The 20,526-nt window shown below is 43.0% G+C and overlaps 1 protein-coding gene across 11 annotated transcripts in view; it reads right to left on the reverse strand.

Moving 5' to 3' along the window:
* SLC12A8 (solute carrier family 12 member 8) overlaps positions 1–20,526 on the reverse strand; it is a 95,582-nt gene that overhangs the window by 14,682 nt on the left and 60,374 nt on the right. For all 11 annotated transcript variants that reach the window (XM_073305176.1, XM_073305174.1, XM_073305173.1 and 8 more), the window contains 4 exons: positions 17,364–17,451; positions 15,362–15,449; positions 6,816–6,962; positions 1,111–1,798 (listed from right to left, as the gene is read on the reverse strand). In XM_073305176.1, the coding sequence (XP_073161277.1) occupies positions 1,111–1,798; positions 6,816–6,962; positions 15,362–15,449; positions 17,364–17,451 (1,011 nt within the window). The remainder of the gene's footprint in view (positions 1–1,110; positions 1,799–6,815; positions 6,963–15,361; positions 15,450–17,363; positions 17,452–20,526) is intronic.

The raw sequence follows: 20,526 nt of genomic DNA on the forward strand, positions 1-20,526 counted from the left end.
GTCCCCAATCTACATCAAGTTACATGAAAACAAGACTTCCAGCTTGCATGACAAGGCTTAGCCAGGTTTAGCGCTGGTTGTAGAGAGGCAGTGTTGTCTAGCATTTAGAGCCGGAGACAGGGAGTCTGGGGTTCTATTCCCAGATCTGCTATGGATTCTTTGTATGACCTTGGGCAAGTCATTCCCGCTTTGTGCCTCACTTTCCTCCTATGGAGGATATAATAATAAAACCTCACCGGGGTTTGTGAAGCTTAATTAATCAACGCTTGTAGAACACTAAGAGCTCGTCTACATGAACAATTAGCTTGCGGCAAGCAGGGGTGTGACTGTACCCTGCACTAGCCTGCCCATACTAACTGTCCCCAGGGAACCTGCTGATGCGCAGTAACAGTTCATTAGTGAGCACTGATCTAGTGTTCTTTGAAATAGGACTAGATCACATGAACAAACTGTTAATGCGTGTGAGTAGGGCCCACACGTACAGTTAGTCCCTAACTGCCTAGTGTGGGCTAGATTCACACTCCAGCTTGCTGTGAACTAAATGTTTCCATAGAGAAGCCCTAAGATTCTCAGATGAAAAATTCTACAAATTCAAAGCATTAAGTATCCAGATCTACAATATAAATTAATTCAGATTCTTAGATGTAGTGATGATGATGTGACGAATTACTCATGGTCTCCTTGCACAGCATGGGTATAATTTCATTTGAAGAACAGGGCTCTAAACTCACAAACCTCCTCCCCCCAATATCAAGATGAAAACAAATGCCATAGTATGCTCAGAAATCTTTTAATGTACAGCATTAAGAATGCATTTGCAGAATAATAAGCAGCATGCTGTATACAGTGAACATTCCCACATAATTTTGCCTGTTCTCCAGCAATTAATCTTCCACAGGCAAATTAGATTGGAACCTCTCCTGTGACTCATTATGATGAACTCTACCCTCACCTATTAAAAGAAAGATATTATTGCCATGAATCACAGAATGACAGCATCATATAAAACTAGTCTCTAGCCTGCCTACAGAAAAGTGCCAGCAGGACAGAGATTATTAAGCATCCCCCCATGAAAACCCAGATGTCTATCTCGGCTCTTGTAATCTTTACCTTCCGCTTTCTGATTGGGAGGATTCTGCAGCTCATTAAAAAGCTGTTCTCCATATTCCATTAGCTCATGGTCACGTTTTTGCTCAGTGTCCACAGCTGATGATAAACACAGCTTTCTTTCACTCTGATGACTCTGTTCAGTAAAACTCTGCAGACTTTTATCATCAGGCTCTGATGTTTTGGTGCAACAGTAAGGAGCAGGGGCAATATTGTGATCGAGATCCAAGAGAAAGCTGTCTTGTAATGTTTGCTTGGCTGGCTTCTTTATCTTTCGCTGTTTGACCTTTTGGTTTAAATTCTTGTCTCTCTCTTTGCTCTCTTTACAAGTCTCTGGATCTTTATTAAGAGGCTTAAAAAGCTGGTCCATGTCTTTTGTGAATGCCAGCAAGGTGCCATCTGATCTGCTTTGAATTATTCCATCTGATCCATAACGGGAAGTTTTCTCAAAGGTTAAAGGCTGGGAAGAGTTGACAGCCCTAGACTCCTCCCTCTGTGTCCTTTTGGGTTTCTGCTGTAGGATATAACTCATAGAGACTGAGAAATAGGAGTAGTCCACAGCAATGTACGTCAGCATGAAGTTTATGGTGACTATAGGAGCAAGGATGTTCACTTGGCCAACGAAGACGAATGCCATGGTGATGAGACTCGTTAAGCAAATCGCAGCCACTGGGGTCTTGTTACGCCCTTTCTATTTTGTAAACCAAACAAACATATTTAAATATATATTTGCATTCCCCATCAACCCCAAAGTGAAGACTACCCTCTGTGTTCACACTGATAGAGGACTATCAATGTCTAAGCAATATTTTGATGGACTGGTCATGAAATAAGGGAACATATATACATATATGAACAGAAGCATCAGAGTCTAGAGGTTTAAGTGATGGACCAGGAGCCAGGAACTACCGAGTACAAATCTGACTTCTGCGACTAACTTGCTGTGTGGCCTTGGGAAGGTCACTTAACTTCACTCAGCATCTCAGGTTTCCCATCCATTAAGTAGGATAATAAAGCAATGCTCAAACTCACAGAGCATTGGGAGGATTATTATATTGTTTAGATGGTGCTTTGGAGAGGAAAATTGCTAATGATCGTTAATCATGCATTTCTAATTTCAGATCCATGCAAAAACATACACTGTTGCCAAACAAAAGGCTTGACATATACAGATACTGGAAAGGAGTTTCTGAAAATGGTTTCAACTGGCAGCTAAGCCAAGCAAGTCTTGTGGGGCAGCGGGGCAGAGGAGAGGTGCCATTTTACATGAGGAGCTGCTGGCCTGGCCTTCAAATGAGGCTAACCTGCAACCCCGGTATTACCGGATTTGGCATTTAGCATTACTCCTCTTTTTATAAAGAAGGCCCAACTGCCCTAAGGCCAAGAGGAAAGGAGCAGATTAGAGGTTAAGCAGTCAAGGATGTTAAAGGGTGTGTGTCAGGAAGAGCAACAAATGATGCCAGGCGAGGGTCAGGAAGGCAACTACCACGAGAAGTATTGTTTAGTCTTTTACTTTGGGACAGGGTGGAGGTAGCGGGAGGATGGAAAGGAGGCACAGAATGAAGTGCGTCAAGCTGAAATAAAGGACTGGGAGTTGGCAGCTCCTGAACTTTAACTCCAGGTCTAACATGCCCTTCAGTCGCCCTGGACGAGCCACTCAATGTTTCTACACTTCTGAGATGCCTGTGCAAAGGCAAGGCTCACGGGATGCCAATGAGGGCACAGTCTGATTGCAAAACCTCTCTTCCAGGCGATGCTGTGTGAGACATAAAGAACCCCTCTCCACTCTCAGGCCTTGTTTTCCCTGGGAAATTCGTGCTTAAATATAATTTTCAACAGCTGAGTTAGCTGATGGACCAGCACAGACCAGGACAAGCTGTGGGCAAATCCTACTGGGATCAGGGTTTACCTATGACTAGCAGACACAATGCTGAACACGTCCTTGTCCACACCGACCGGTCAGAATCACATCACCACTCTCAGAGATCAAATTATATTCAGTGCTAGCTCCGCAGTGAAGACAAGCCCTTCGAGCTTAGAATGAGTTTGTGGGGCTGGCAGTTAAACAAAGATTTTGCTTTTTGTGTGTAAATGTGATCTGGAAATCAGCGAGACACACTCACAATGCGACTTTACTAAGCAGAACCACACTAATTAGCTTGGAGGCTCTGATGTAAACCTACAGCACCTAATAGACTCTTCTTGAGGAGTTTGCCTTTCTCTACCCAAACCCTTACATTAGTGCCTAAAGCATCACCTGGGGTAGGAAACTCTAAGGGCAAGAAGGCACCATGACAGAAGTTTATAACCATCAGTGAGGAGCAAATATCAATGCTGGAGAAGGATTATTATTAGACCGGTATAAACAGGCAATGGGACGATGACATTAAGAAAAGGGAAACTTAGCCTGAGTATAAGACAAAATTCTAAAGTGCAACATAGGACTCTGCATGGGAAGAAGCAATATTTTACAGGATCATGGCCTAGATTTATTAGGTTGTGGAATAGTCTCCCTACAGAAGTGGTGGAAGACCATTACTTGAGACTTTTAAAACTGGATTGGATGAGACACTGTCAAGAATAATCCTGCACTGAGGGATGGATTAGATGATTTAACAGGACTATTCTGGCTCTAATTTACTATCAATTATGAACTAAAATGTTATGGTTTTTAAAAAAATTAAAGTAAAAAGATTTTTGGAGGCATTTAAACATTCACCTACAGCAGGAGTTCTCAAACTGGTGGTCGGGACCCCTCAGGGGGTCGTGAGGTTACTACATGGGGGGGGGGCGGTTGCGAGCTGTCAACTTCCACCCCAAACCCTGCTTGCCTCCAGCATTTACAATGGTGTTAAATATATTTAAAAGTGTGTTTAATTTATTTGGGGGGTCACACTCAAAGGCTTTCTGTGTGAAAGGGGTTGCCAGTAAAAAAGTTTGAGACCCACTGACCTACAGTATTGGAAACACGACACTCTGTTTGGGAAGGTGGCTAGTTATTTGACCATGCGGACTAATGTCACTGCCCACGCTGAGTGAAATGCACAAATGAAAGAAGCAGCATAAATGGTGAAAAGGAAATTAGATGTCTAAGCCTCTCGTGGCTTTAGCAACCCAAGGGAACATTTTCAAATAGCAGCTTGGTGCCTAACTCCCATTAGGAGTGCCTAGGTGCCTAATCCCAATAGGAGCCAGCTGCCTAAATGACATTTGTGCCTTGGACAATCTTCCTCCTTAAGGGGTTATTAGTACCACAAGCAAGACATTTAAATCATGGCTGTCCCTTTCATACAATCTTTCAGCTCTGATTGGATAAACAAGAAATAAAATAAATGCTTTTCAAATATAAAATACTAAGACTTTCACCAGCTTCCATATAAACCATAGTACTGACCATACAAAGGTAACTCCAATAGTGTCTGGAACGTACAGTCCTGTTATACCAACAGTATCACAAAATATGCCACCTTGAAATTTTTTCATCCTATATTTTCCTCTTCTGTATGTGCTTCTTTAATAAACGCACAGCTCAAAGGGAAACTATTTCCATTTCCTCCACACTCATTTATTAATAGAAAAAGTAATACATCCTGCACCTTACAGATTTTCCAACAATATGAGAAATGTGTCTCCGGCATAACAGTGTTCTCAGAAAGCATCTTAAGTATTAGAGACACTTATTGAGACAGGGAACAGATGGTACAGTCTTAGGATGCCTTTGGCCTAAGGTTAACAACACAGAAAACAACGTTCCACTCCTTCATATTAACTAGGATTCCGATGACTACAAACATGTTTAAACCACTGTATAAAAAAACCAATGCAGAATGCATTGTTACGGGCAATCCACTTCATTAACCGGCCCGCGAACCAAATCAACAGTCAATTCTCAAGGTAGCAGATACAGGCAGGGAGGAAGGAGATTTTCCCTTAATTCCTAACCTCTTTTCAAAGCACTTCCTGTTCTGGTACGTTGCCAGGACAAAGGAGTTCATATTAGGAAATGTTATGAAAAAACAGAAGCTAACTATGCCAGTGCTATGCCATGTTAGAATCAACTTTGCCACCATTGCATCAAAGTCAATGAATGACACCACAATAGTTGAGTGCAGAATTTGGCTCTTTCCACAGAAGCCACTTAACTACTTTCAATGCTTTGATTTTTTTTTAATTATGATTACTTTTATTTTAAGAACCACAGGAATATTCAAGAAACAATGCACACAAAATAGATACACTTACAGAACATTTAAAATATTAAAAACTTATTTTAAAGTAATTTTTCCTCACTTTATTTACAAAATCTTGCACATGTGAAAAATTGCTCTCTTGAAATTTTTCCAGACTGGTTTGCTATTACAGGGTTGCTTTGAGAGAGGCAGTTTTTTTCCCCTAGTTAGAAAAAAACAGAGTCAGAAAAGAAGGATTTGGTTTGAATTTATGGCCAAATCCTGCAACCCTTATTCATGTGAGCCCAGTTGAAGTAAACGGGACTACCCAGGTGTATAATGCTATGTACATGAGTAATGGTGACAGAAACAAGCCTTAGTAGTACTCAAACCAAAGCTTAGCTTAAAAGAGCATTTAAGATTTGGTCCCCAAAACTGACCTTTAAAATGTATCCGTTTATCCTTTTATTATTTTATTAGGTTTACAGAGTCCAAAATGAGTTAGGCACTCCACAATATAAATAAGAAGTGATCCCTGCCTTCTGGTGCTTACATTCTAAGACCTTGATTCTGCCACTAGCAGAACTGGGCCTAGTTTCAAACATGATGAATCAAGGGAGACGAAAAGATAGCAGGGAAGGGTTAAGGAGGAAGGACAGAGTATACAGACTCTGATTCAGCAAAGCACATAAGCATATGCTTACGCCCCATTGACTCGACTGGGACTCAAGCATGTGTGTGACATCTACATGGCCGTTTGAAGTAGTAAAGGTGGTGGGGGTGGCGGGTTAATATATTAAGACATAAATTAGCCAGTCATTTTTTTATTAACTGGCTAATTTATTGTGGGCATCATAAAAGAAGTGGGTCCTATGGAGGGACTTGAATAAAGAGAGGATAGAGGCCTTGCAGACCAGCTCACGAAGGGTTTTCCATGAGTAGGGTTCTGTCTGGAAGAGACTGATGTGGGAGAAGTGCCCTGGGGTACTGAGGAAGACATCTATGGTGGAACCGAGATGGGGGGGCATACAATGAAAGACAAAGGCAGGTAAGTAAGAAGGGGCAGTTATATGGGACCTTGAAGGCAAGGACAAGAAGCTTGAACTTCCTGCCATGAAGGAGGGGGAGTCAATGGAGGGGGTTCAAAGAGCAGACAACGTGAACAGAACAACAGGCAGGGAAGAGGAACTTAGTGACTGTGTTTTGCATGGATGACAGAGGGGGGCAATATGAGTGCTGGTGAGAGCAGAGATTAAAAGAGGAGTTTACAGTAATCAAATAGGAAGATGAGGAGGACCTGGACTCAGACAGAGAGACTTCTCCCATAACTGTGTTTCTTTACAAAGCAAATATTTGAATGTCATTTCCACCTGCTGATCCCCAGTGGGGAAAAACCATGACCCCCTCCTCTCCTGGTATTTAATTACTGTACATCAGCCATGACAATCTATTGACAGCAGATTCATTGTTTCCATGCACCATTAACATTTGTCTTTTATAGAACACACAGCTAATTCTACATCATCACTGATTACTAACCCCATGTCCAAGAAAGGCCAGGGTAGGTATCACTTTTTCCTGGGCAATGCACTGAAGGATTCGGGGTGCTCCATACAAACCTCCCATGCAGGAAGCTAAGGAGGAAATGTACAATCCTAATAAAAACAAGAAACCCACCAAGGACACCTGGAAAATGCAAAGAGAAAACAAATATTTATCAGATTTTTTTTAAAAAACACTTAATTGTCTTTAAACACAGATTTTTCCAAATTAAAATCAATTAATTTCCTTTGTAAATGCTAAAGACTTTGGCAAAAATTTAACAGAAGGAGCTGTGTGAAAGTAGCAACTCAACCTGCTCTGCACTGTGAGTGTGAACTAGTAACACAGTAAAATTATCCCATGAAAGCAGAATCAGTGCTGAACATTCTGTACCAACTGGAAACCACTCGATAAGCTCACGTCCAGAAATATGTGCCACTTGGAGAAAATGCATTGAGGAAGCAGACATCTGATTCCATTTAAGCAACTGGAAGTGAGTTTGAAGGGAGTTTATTTCAGGAGTGCACACTTATATACAGAGAGCATCATACAGGAAGAGCTACACAAGGCTCTAAACCATCCAAAACAGGAAGACAAACCCCTGTGTCCCATAAGGGAATACCAATAGTGGAGGAGTAGTAGGGGAGGGGAAGATATACACAGTGCAATCAAATCAAAGCTGCCATTTAAATAAATGGGATTTCAAAAACATGTTCCAAAGGATATAATGTGACGACCTTATTTTCCTGTCTTAAATGTGTAAGGAATTTCCTTAAGTTAAATGAACATAAAACTTAAAAATCCTTAAAGCAATAGTGCTAAGTAGACTGCTTTATTCCTATTTTTGTATTTAATACCTTTGGTTCTATTGTATCCCAAACCAATATTTAAACTTTACAAAACTTTTATACAGACTCATCACTGAAGGGCAGTCACCTTTTATTACTAATATTTTGTATGATGGAAGGTGCCAATCTGGCAGGTGCAATACACACGCATAGTAAGAGTCCCTGACCTAAAGAGTTTACGATCTACATAGACAAGACAGCAGTGTAAAGGCAGTTAGTTTTCTGTAGAAATGGAAATGAATGTGGGCTTCTTATTAAGTATGAGACTCCTTGCCTCCCAGACTGACTGAGCAACTCCCACCATGTACTGACACATGAATCTGCAGAGTTGTCTAGAAGGTTATTGCGTCTCCCTGGCCCCCACATGCAGCCAGACTTGTCTGACAAGACTTGCCACAGGCTGTCATTCCTAGACAGCGTCCTGGCTTCTACTTTTGCTACTTCATGGAACAGGTTAAAAGATTTCATAGCAAATGTGTCAGCATTTCTAGGACGTGGATCCACCTTACGCACATACGAGTTCACATGCAGCTTTCTGCACAAATAAATCCACCACAACAAGCACACAACAGTTACCAGCTGGCAGAACAGGAGATATTACCAGCAGTGCTTCAGCTATGAAAGCTTGATAAACAGAGCTCATGCCATATTCTAGCCGTGTCCGCACAAGATCCAGTCATGCAAGACAAAGAGCTCCAAAAAGCTGGATAACAGTCTCTTTCCCTCCACCCAGTATTTTGGATAGGGGCTATTTTCTCCTCATGCCTCCCCACCTTGCAGCTGCCATCTTTCCTGCTGTGAAATGGACTTTTGCATAATATATGGCTACTGCTCCTTACCTAGAGATTAACTGTCATGTCTTCTCCTTCCTCTCCCAGCCTATTCAGAATACCCGGCCATTCCACTCTTCATATCCCTCCACTGAAGGAGCGTCATGCTCCATTTTCAACATACTTGCTTTAATCAAAATGGTGGAAAACAGGCAGCCCACCTTCTCACACTGAAATAAGGGGTATTTCAGAGTAACCCTCATGATTTGTAGAGCCCCAAGCTGCTGAGGGGTGGAAAGAAACATGGGGCTGTGAACTGACACAAGGAAAGGGTCTGAATTGTCTGAGGGCCCCATGGTAGATGAAGTAGCCGCAGCCTGCATTTCTCTCCTGGTGGTGGTGGAGAGAAATCATGCTGCAAGTTGCTGAGGCCTACCATGGTGTCCCAAATGTCTTGCAATTGCTTAAGGCTGGCTTTTGAACGGGTGCGGGGGGTGGGGTAGGCCAGTTCGTTTTGAAAGACAGATGCAGGAATAAGGTCTAAAGCATTCCACGAGGGAGTCTCCACTGCACCAAGAATTCTGGCCTGGGGCCCTGACATAACGCAGAGCAGGACATCCTCAACCAGTGGGGCTCGACCCAGAAGTGCATCATGAAGGGGCGACTGCTGGGTTTCAAGAAAAGAATCACTAGCAAATCCCAGACGCTTGGACGTGGGAGCAGCTAGGGCAGGGGTGTGAAGGAACAAACCAATCCCACCACCCACTGCTGCCTACCCAATCCTGCTGCAGCTCCTCATTCATGCTCCCCTATGCACCGTACTCAGCCGTAGGTAGCAATCTGAAGGCAGCAGCGCGGAAGTAAAGGTGGCACGGGATGGTATTGCCACCCTTACTTCTGTGCTGCCGCTGGCAAGGCGCTGCAATAGCCGCCGCTCTCCAGCAGCCCAGCTTTGAAGGCAGCGCAGAAGTAAGGGTGAGAATATCGTAACCCCCCTAAAATAACCTTGTGATCCCCCTGCAACTCCCTTTTGGGTCCAGACCCCTAATTTGAGAAACACTGGTCTCCCCCGTGAAATCTGCATAATATAGGGTAAAAGTACACCAAAAAAACCCAGATTTCGGGGTAGGGGAGACCAGATGTCATGGTCCGTGATGCGTTTTTCACAGCTGTGAATTTGCTAGGGCCCTAGCCATAGGGAAACGGCCCTTCAAGATGCAGCACAGCCAGTTCCACAGCCTTTTCTGGTGCCCCTCCAGAGCCGAACAGCATGAGGGCTGGGGAAGTGAGAAGCTCCACACCCAGCAGTGGCTTCGCCACCCAGGCTTCAGCAACAATCCGGTGAGCCCCTCCCGAGACCTAAAAGCAGCCATATTTTTTGGCCAAGAGCCCAATCCCACAATCCTTTGCAGGACTGGGTGGGTGGCAGTAAGGAGCCAGGGATATTTTTTTTTTCTTTTGAGGTTTCCAGAGGTAAAAGGTTGAAAGCCACTGGCACAGAGTTAGTTGAGCTGAGTGATTACTTCCAAAATGGTGGCACAGAATAGTAGGCCATATCTGAGTCTACCTGTGTAGCTTGGGATGTACCAGCTTCACAGAATAGCAGATATTCCAGTCCATTTCCCCATAATATTTGTCTCCGAAGTTGTGAACCTAGAGTCTCTCTATCTATCTAAGGTATTAATATGGCCCTCATTCCCACAGCACCTCACAACCTGTAATGTATTTATCCTGTGAGGAACGGAAGTGCTATTCTCTCATTTTGCAAATGGGGAACTGGGGAACAAAGACTCTAAGGCCAAGATTTCGAAAGGTATTTTGACATTGCTGCACTCAGCATTGCAGTGCCTAACTAATTTAGGATCCTATATACCGTTTTCAAAAGGAATTTAAGTACTTAGGAGCCAAAATCCTCAGTGGATGCGATTCAATCTCCTAAATCACTTTTGAAAATGAAATTTAGGCTCCTACAACAGTTAGGCATTGCAATGAAGAGGGCAGCAATGCCTAAATATATCTAGAAACCTGGGCCCAAACAGCTTGCCCAAAGTCACACAGGAAGTGTGTGGCCGGGCAGAGAACTGAACCCAGGTCCCCTGAGCAGCACCCTAACCACTGGACCATCCTTCCTCTCACAGGTAAAAATTTCTAAACAAACACATACCTCATCCTGTTCACTTAAGAGGTTATTCCCTGCTTCTTTGTGTTCCTGAGGTTGTACATGCCCAGCTGGTGTGTGCTTGACTAGTAGTGGTTAATAAATGTACATTTTCTAAGAAAGCTCAAGATACATTGGCCTTTCTTCTTATTTACGAAAGCAGCCTGCATTGTAAAGGAGGTTGGATGAAAAGATATAAAATTCATTCTGCTTGGAGACAGCATATAAGTTCATGCTGTGTTTTGAAAACCCTCAAACCAACCCATTTTCCCCCTCCAGGCTACCCCCTCCCCCCAAAACATACACCCTAACGAACTAATTTGGCTCCAGGAAAACAAAGTGTGTTGTGAATGGATGAAAAATACGAGAAACAAATCAATGAACAGAAATTTACATTAGAGAACAGAAGAGCCCCTTTGGATTTCAGAATGTTAATCAATACAAAAACACAATGCTATTGGTCCTATTTTTAAAAAAATACTTGAAAGAAACACTTGATTGTGTCAGGCTTTGACTATCATTTTAGTCACCAAAAACACTTGCATTTAAATGTGCTACTTGACATTCCACTCAGGGCTTAGGGGGGAAATGTCTTTTCACGGAGTTTGTCAAAAGTAAAATTAATTAATTAATTAATTTTTAAAAAGTTTAGAAAGTACAAATACTTCACAAGAAATTGGCAGCCCTAGCCTATTAGATCTCCTTTGAAGTGAAATTACTTTGTGTCCCTATTTTGTAGGTTCACAAAAATACATTCTAAGGAAGACAAGCAGCCAAATGTTTCTTTAACCACGACTGACAGAAATGGAAAGTTTGCACAGGTTTTGATGTGTAATGTTTTCTCCTCTCAAACAAGGCCAATAAAATACGAATGTGCTTATAATATTTCTAATAAGAAGCCATATTTTCTACATTTATTGCATCACCATTCATACTGAACAAGGGGAAAAGAAAATTGTATTTGTTTTTTCTTGTGTTTTTATGATATATAACAAAGGCGTAAGACTCTCTTTCCAGAAGATTCCATAGCATCATAGGAACATAGGGTTAGAAGGGACCGCAAGGGTCATCGAGTCCAGTGGTTCTCAACTGGGGATCTGGGGCACCCTACAGAGTCAGGAGCAGATTTCAGGGGATCTGCCACAATAATCCAGAGAGCAGGGCCAGTGTTAGCCTCACTGGGGTCCACAGCAGAAAGCCGAAGCCCGAGCCCCACTGCCCGAGACTGAAGCAACTTACCTTTGTAGGACTCCCTATGGCATGGGGCTCCGAGCAGTTGCCCTGCCTGCCTGCCTGCCATGCCCTAATGCCAATCCTAGCTTTTAATCTACTGGATATGCAGAAATATAGGTGTTGTGGTACATGTGGGACATGGAATTTGTATAGCATGTCGGGGGGGGGGGGTGGCTCTGAAAGAAAACGGTTGAGAACTGCTGATCTAGCCTAACCCCCTGCCAGGATGCAGGATTTTTTGTGTCTAAACCATCCAAGACAGATGGCTATCCAGCCTCCTTTGGAAAATCTCCAGTCCTCCAGTGAAGGAGCTTCCATGACCTCCCTAGGCAGTTTGCTCCTTTGTCCTACAGTTAGGAAGTTTTTCATGAGATTTAATCTAAATCTGCTATGCTGTAGTTTGAACCCATTGCCTCTTGTCCTGCCCTTTGTGGCAAAAAAGAACAACATTTCTCCATCTTTTTTATGGCAGCCTTTCAAGTATCTGAAGATCATTATCATATCCCCCATTAATCTTCTCTTTTCCAAACTAAACATACCCAGTTCCTTTAGCCTTTGCTCAGATGGCTTGCATTCCATCCCTTTGATCATCTTTGTTGTTTGCCTCTGGATTCTTTCCAGTTTCTCTACATCCTTTCGGTACATTGGTGAATAAAATTGGACACAGTACTCCAGCTGAGGCCTAACCAGCCCTGAGTAGAGCGGTACTATCACCTCCTGTGACTTGCATGCTATGCCTCTGTTAATGCAACCTGAAATAACATTTGTTTTGTTTGCAACAGCATCACATAGCTGACTCATGTTGAGGTTGTGATCCACCACAACTCCCAGATCCTTCTCAACAGTGCTGCTGCCATGCCAGTTTTCCCCCATTCTGTGCCTGTGCATTTGGTTTTACTTCCCTAAGTGTAGCACCTTACATTTGTCTTTGTTGAATTTCATTTTGTCGTCTATAGCCCAGTTCTCTAATTCATCAAAATCCCTTTGAATTTTAACTCTGCCCTCCAAAGTGTTTGCAGCACCCCTCCCAGCTTTGTATTATCTGCAAATTTGATCATTATGCTCTCTATTCTTACATCCAGATCATTAATAAAGATGTTAAATAACACCGGACCCAGGAAAGATCCCTGTGGAACCCCACTTGAGACCTCCCTCCAATCTGACATCATTCCATTAATAGTTACTCTTTGTTTGCGATGGTTTAACCAATTATTTATCCACTTAATGGTAGTTCCACCAAGCCTGCATTTGTCCAGCTTATTCATCAGAATGTCATGTTGGACTGCACCAAAAACCTTACTAAAGTCCAGGTATATTATGTCCACTGCATTCCCCCTATCTGCCAAACCAGTTACCCTGTCAAAGAAGGAAAACAAGCTATTCTGCTTGTTTGTTATGGGGTACTGAAGCTAACCTAATTTTACAAACCTTTTCTCTTCTACTTATTCATTAAAAGTACGAGGTATGTACAGTACTTTTATCATCTAAAAGAATACATTACTAGGGTGCACTGGGAGTCTCACTACAGTTTGTCTCACTGTTTCTTTGTATTTCCCCATCAGATGTGTCTCACTACAGTTTGTCTCACTGTTTCTTTGTATTTCCCCATCAGATGTGTCTACATCTAATTGTTGTCTCTATTCTTATACTAAGACTGTAAGCTTTTGGGGGCGTAAGGACCATCTTTTTTGTTCTGTTTGTATAACCCCTAGCACAATGGTCCATGACTGAGGCTCATGGGCACTATGGTAATAAAGGACTATCAACATTTATATAACAAAGACACTGAATTAAAATGGCTAGCGTAGAATTGTTCCACTTTTCTCCCAGAAACAGTGATGATTTCTGCCTTAGCTATAAGTGATATAAACCCGGTGTGATGAAGCGGGGGATTTTCTTGTTTTTTTCAATGGTTTGCATGCAGAGGGCGTGGGACTCAGTTTCCCTGGGTGTTACTGGTTTAACGAGGAGATGGGAGAGGGAGTTTGTTGTTACAGATGACCAGCGATGGAACTTGGGACCCCAGCCAATGGCCTGGAGAATGGATACCTCAGGGACTGGTGACCTGGGGACCGGGAGGCCAGCTTAGGAGTCACAGCCGGTTCTGGCCAGTGGGAGGGCAACGGGCTGTGGAGAGAGGACCCTGGTGACCTGACCAGCCAGTTGGGAACAAAGGATGGCTGAGAGGAGAGGAAGCCCAGGCGACCCTGTTTACCTGGATAGAAGACAATGGACAGAGGCAGGGCTTCGAGGCAGATGATATCAGATGCCCAGCTGGGAAGCACAGGGTCTCGGGACTGGGGAGCGAGAGCAGGCAGAGCCCACCCGGATGCAGGAGAGACCTAGATGTACTGTGCTGAGGGAGGCCAGGACTGAGGGCCCTGAGCGTTTCCTATGCTGGGTTCAGACGCTCAATAAACCCTCCTGTTTTATGCTGGCTGAGAGTCGCTCCGGTCTGGAGAACAGGGTTGCATTATTCCTTCTGGAAGTGGAGGCTCCAGGGGTCCAGAGCAAGTGGACTCCCTGAGGACGCCCACAGCAAGAGAGGCGTGCTAAGGCTCAGAGAGGTACGGTTCCAGGAGGCGGAGGGGCTTAACCCCAGAGAGAGAGTGGATCTCCAAGAAGGGCTGTCACACTAAAGGGGGTTCCCCCCAGGGACCATACGGGGCCAAGAGTGGGCATGACTTGGGAGTCTGTGATACCCCACATACAATCATATTTCAGTGTAAATCTAAACTATTTTTTCTTATCTTGGAAACAGGACAAAATCTAGGGTTGCATTCAGAGGGAAAATGAAAGCATGCAAATAGAAATTATAGCTTAAACTCTGTTAGAAGAATTAAGAATTAAATAAAAATAAAGCATGCCAAACTAATTTAATCAAAGAAATTCTGTCAAATTGCAATGAGCATATAATTTTGGATAATGGGGGATAATTGAAAATTAGCCATAAACATTTTACTTCCACTTAACGTAAGCGAGCAATGAAATACACTGAAATCTTTTCTTCTCTTTTCGTGAACCTCAGTGATAAGGTTCATTGACTATGATACTACAAACTAGCTTTGTAGGTATATGCCAATGTGGAATGCCTAGGATTTAATAATCCCATTACTTACATTGCAATTACACTAGAGTGAATAGGAAAATGTAAGCCTTGCTTGGCTTAGTAAAGATAAGCAGTGTGATTCTTTGGAGATTTCAATTAGACCTAAGCTTCCACTGATGAAAAAGGCTATACTGAATAATGTACAGTGTTTATCATTAGGCAACATTAGCATATTTTAGCTATTAAAGTTATTGCTGTGGAATTATTCCAAGATTCAGCATTACAGGTCATGTTGGAGAATGCAAGCTATTCAAATCAATTTTACCCAGGAATCTTGGGCTGGGATTTTCAAAGGAGTCTAAGGCACCAAATCCCACTGCTTTTCCCTTAGGCTCTGGAAAATCCCAGCTTAAAATAATGCCCCTGTAGACTGGAAAGCACCGTTTTCTACAATGGATTGAGTTATTTTAAATTTAACTAATTACCTTTTCTGCTATCATAAAGTCATAGCGGAGCGACTCCCGGGTACAAATGGCTCCCAGCAAGAAAACAAAGACTATATATAGAAACCACCTGCAAACAAGAGAGAGAGACACCATTTGTTCCCAAAACAATGAGTTCATTGGGCATTTTTACTATCATGAAGGCCTGAAGAAATTCAGCTACTTACAGTGACCACCATTTAAAAGCTTCACAAATAATTGACATTACTGCAATACTTGTATTCCCTGTTCTAAAATTTAGGGAGTAGCATAGTAGCATTGCCTACATGCAAAGGCAAAAGTGTAAAGTGATAAGCAGCAACTGCTATATGCTGCTTTTCCTTTATTTTTTTAAGTAGTTTATGTTTATCACAGTATTGTACTGTATTTTTTTTTTTTTTTTGGTCTCTACTGCTGCCTGACTGCGTACTTCTGGTTCCAAATGAGGGGTGTGGTTGATTGGTCAGTTCATAACTCTGGTATTTGTAACTCTGAGGTTCTATTGTATGTGAAAAATGGCCTCAGAGAGAACTACTAGATGCGAAATGTCTGAAATAGGGAAATGAGTCAATGTAAATGGACATCTTCCTTCAATCCCTCCTTAAAACTCACCTTTTCCTAAATGCCTGCAAGTGGGCATGCCAAGTCTGCGGCATATTATATTAAATGTGATTGCCTCACTTCTACCTTGTCCTTCCTGCATCTGTCTGAGGGTAGGCCGCCCAGACAGAGATGTAGCCTTCCACAAATCACTACATCCCACCATGCACAAGCAGGTGGGAATTGTTGGGGCAGGGCAGGGAATTGAGGGACCCTAGGCTCCATCCCCCACAATGCACCAGCCAGAGTAACAGCACTGGTTCTCCTCAGGGTGTACACTGTGCCAGGTAACAAATCTCAGTGACACAATCTGCCTCTCTGTCCCAAGGGATAACAGAGCAACCCACTGCCACGTGCATGGGGCAGTTGGAATTTAGCCTGCCCAGAACGATGTGTAAAATGCCTGGGGCCCAAATGACGCCAATGTTCTTTTTTAAGCCTCGGGAATGACCTTCCACGCTTCATGCAAGGTTAATCCCCAAGACTGTGTACCAGGCAATTACAAGCCTTCAAAATCATCCCACCGATAAAACGTTACCCTTTATGGCTGAGAGAGGAAATATTACCATCACACACTGCATAAAAAAAAAAAAACCTGGTCACATTACCATGCAAAAACTGATCAGGATGAGAAATGACATACAAAGAACACAGTGTCACATTCACTATGGGTTTGCCACCAGAAGGGCTCCTTTCATCTGATGCTATGTCTACACAGCAGCTGGGAGTGTGCTTTCCAGCTCGGATACACAGAGGCGCGAGCTCAGCTTGAACTAGTGCACTAAATATTTCAGTGTGGACACAGTTAGACTAGCCCGCCTGACCTCCGAGGTGTGCACACAGGTAGCTAGCCTGATCCACCTCCCATCGCGCCATGGCCACACTGCTGTTTCTAGCGCGTTAGCTTGAGCAAAGCTGGTGCGACTGTCTACCAGCACTGGGAAGCACCCTCCCAGCTGCTGTGAGGATAAACCCTAAGTCATTCTTAATAAAAAAGTACTTGAGAAATTTAGCTGCAACACGTGAGCTAATATAAATAAACGACTCAGCCTGTTTCTTTAGAAGGCTTGTAATTTTTCTTTTCTTAAAAAACCCTAAATCCAACAATTTTGAAATCTACTCCAGAGTAGTCCAATTTGACAATTCTAGAGTTAATACACATTCTGTATTAGGAAGTGGGCCCGAGGGGTGGAGAAGAATTGATTATATCCGCATTAATGAATCTCTTCACTAAAACCATCCAGAGTAGGAGTAGGTAATAGATGATAATTTGAACAAGAGCCAGACTGTAATTTTCCAGATGGGTGAGTAATAAAAGGTTGACTGGAATACGAAATAGATTGGTCACATCCAGGGCACACTCTAAACAGAAAGTAAATTCTTTTCACTCTTTCAAGCGACTTACGAAATGCCGATAGCTGCCAGAGACCCGAGTGGGATGCTGGCCACAGGCTTCTGGAGGTCTCCACTCATATTAAACCCAGCCATCACACCTGCATTTTGTAGACAAAGATAAACATAATTTGGAATTAGATCATTTATCGATCATGTCAGAACTGCAGCTATACTTTGTCACGTTGCTGATGCAAACACTATTTGCCCCATAGCCGTAGCTTTGTAAGTAAGTAGCCATTCAACCCTGTATCCAATGGTAACAAGCTACCAAAAACATGCCCACAAAGGACCCTTTGTTCAGACTGGACAATGACATGAGAAAAAAAGCATGAATTTAAACAAAAACGTCTTATCTTAATACAAACATCACGGGAAACAGTGTTGTTCAATTGTCAATAGAAAAGTGCTGCCATTCATCCCAGTGTCCAGTCAACAGGCCGTATTACCCAGCTCTGACACATGCAGTTAGACCCAGAGAGATGATAGGTTCTTACATCCAGAAGAGACAATCTTTATTATAAAATGGCTTGTACTGTCTGTGTCTACCAACGATGCCACGCACATTTAACAGATAGAGAATAATAATACTGTGCAGGCATATGGCATCTCCCATCCAGGAATCTACTTTGCAGATGTCAGTTAAAGCTCATGACACCCTGGTGAGATAGGCATTATCTCTAGCTTGCAGATAGGGAAACTGAAGCTCTGAGAGGTTAAGTGTTAAGCCCGAAGTCATACAGAAAGCACATGGTAGAACTGAGGACAATCTAACGAAACTGTTGTAATTATTTATATGCCAGTAGTTCCCAGAGGCCCCAGCTGGGATCCCGAGGCAATAGACACATAGAAATACATAGTACGGGACAGACTCTACCCCACAAAGTTTACAATCTAAATAGACATGACAGACAAAAGGATAGAAGAAAGGGAGAATTATCCCCCAGTTTGCAGCTTGGCAAAGGGAGGCACAAAGGGATTAAGTAACTGGCCCACAGTGCCTGAGTCTCGGTTCAGTGCCCATAAGCACAATACCATCCTTCCTGGTCAAAATAGCTTTTTCACACTTCCTAGAAGTATTCAGATACTGGTAAAGAGAAAAGTAGCCATGTTACTTTAAAAACATGATGAGAATTTGGACAATTAGTGTACTATTGGTTGTGCACTACTATTCTTCAGTGTACAATTAGTGTACTTATCCCCATACACCACCGTGAAGTAAGGAAATATTATTATCCCCATTTCACAGATGGGAAACTGAGTGGTCAAATGACTTGCCCAAGGTTGCACAGGAAGTCTGTGGCAGAGCAGGAAATTGACCCTGAGTCAGTTCCAGGATAGCACCCTAACTACTGAACTTCCTTCCTCCTCAGTGATGTTCAACTCATTTCCATGCAAAGTGTTTGGAAGGTGTCCCTTGCAGACTGTAGTCTGCTGGCACGGCAATGACTAGTTGCCTTTGTTGTGGGGTTTTTGCCAAGATGAATTGCTCCTGTCTAGCCTTCGGCTCAGGATGAAATGCCACACAAGGGCCAATCACTTCATGGGAGCACCTTAAAATGGCACCGACTTGCTGAATTGGAGCCTGTCGTCACTTATTCACCACCCAAACTCTGACTTCATCATTTCTGTGCAGCATTAGTTTCCCGTCTGTGAAATGGGGATAATAATACTTCCTTACTTCACAATGGTGTATGGGGATAAGTACGCTAATTACTTTGAGCCACTCTGATAGTACAGCAATGGGGCCACATAAGTATGATAGATAGATTAGATAGTGTACAAGAGTTAATGTGGGCATCATCAACCACAGAGGCCAATACAGCCTCCTCTATACGACACAGAGGCCTCAGATCTTACTGAAGAGGACCAAGGAAGTTCAGGAGTCACAGGTGGTGTCTTGCTGTTTTATTCTCAATCACCTTGTCCACAAAGGACATGTTACAGACAGGGTGATAGCTGGAGAAGATTAGCATCAAGAAGTGCTTTCCCGAGTAGCAGGTCCAACTCTTTTCAAAGAAGCAGCAACCTGCTTACCCTTAATAATAAAGTGCTCCTTCCCTGTTAAATACAAGAAAGAATGAGTCTGATCTGAAAGCAGTAGGGTGGAGTGCTCTCAAAAATTCTAGCTCTCAACAAGAAAAACTGTCCAAAAAATCAACTTGAGAAGCTGGGACATTTCTCTCCTCCAGACATAGATCAGCCCCCATGGAATCATTCATCCCCCTCCAAATTTGAACAATCTTATCTGCAGATTGTTCTCAGAGAGAATTACCCATGTCTCTGTTTCAATCCGATAGCAGCCTCGATTTTCCACACAGACCCATTATCTCACAAAGCAGATAACGGCAAGGCTGCTGGGCAAGGCAGGATAAAAACGTGGTCAATTCAGCCAGGAAACCAAGGGAGTATCAAGACAGCCTGTACATCACAACTACGCCCAATGTAATCCTATTCTGGGAATTATCCATGGGATGGACACATGAAAACTTTTGCAGAAGGGTACTACCTACATCATAGGTCAGAGACAATCAACAGCTACACCACCTCCAGTTTATAACTTAACCACCTATGATTTATCATATATAAAACCAAGATTTTTACATTTTCTAGTACATTACATTATAAATCAAGGTAGAGAGCAAGGGCCCTTTCCATTCCTCGTCTCCTTCATTCCTTCTGGAGATGGGGAATGGAAAATACCAGATAAGTGTTCATTTTTAAAAGGGGCCAAATTCTTTGCTCATGTACATTGGCACCACTCCACAGCCTTAGTGGAGCTGTGCCAGTCTGCAGATTATATAGCCCAAGACTTCTAAATCTATTTGCTGTCACTTTGAAACACCAGATGCAGTTTATTCCAGAATTCAGTTTCAATGCAAAGATATTTCACACTAAAATGACCTCAAGAGGTAAGTTACTTACTTTGTTGTCACTGGAGTTCTTTGAGATGTATGGTCCCCGTCTGTATTCCATTGTGGGTACACATGTGCTTCCTGTGCCTGAGATTGGAGAATTTTTGCAAGCAGTGTCCATTGGTTCACACCTGTGTCCCTACTCCCCTCCCGCTCTGCACGGAGGGCATAAGGGGCGGATCGACCGCTTCTTCAGTTCTTTCTCCACCACAAATCATGCCAAGATCGGAAGCAGAGTGGGTAGTGAAATACAGATAGGGG

The sequence above is a fragment of the Lepidochelys kempii genome, chromosome 11, assembly GCF_965140265.1.
Source record: "Lepidochelys kempii isolate rLepKem1 chromosome 11, rLepKem1.hap2, whole genome shotgun sequence".
NCBI lineage: Eukaryota > Metazoa > Chordata > Testudines > Cheloniidae > Lepidochelys > Lepidochelys kempii.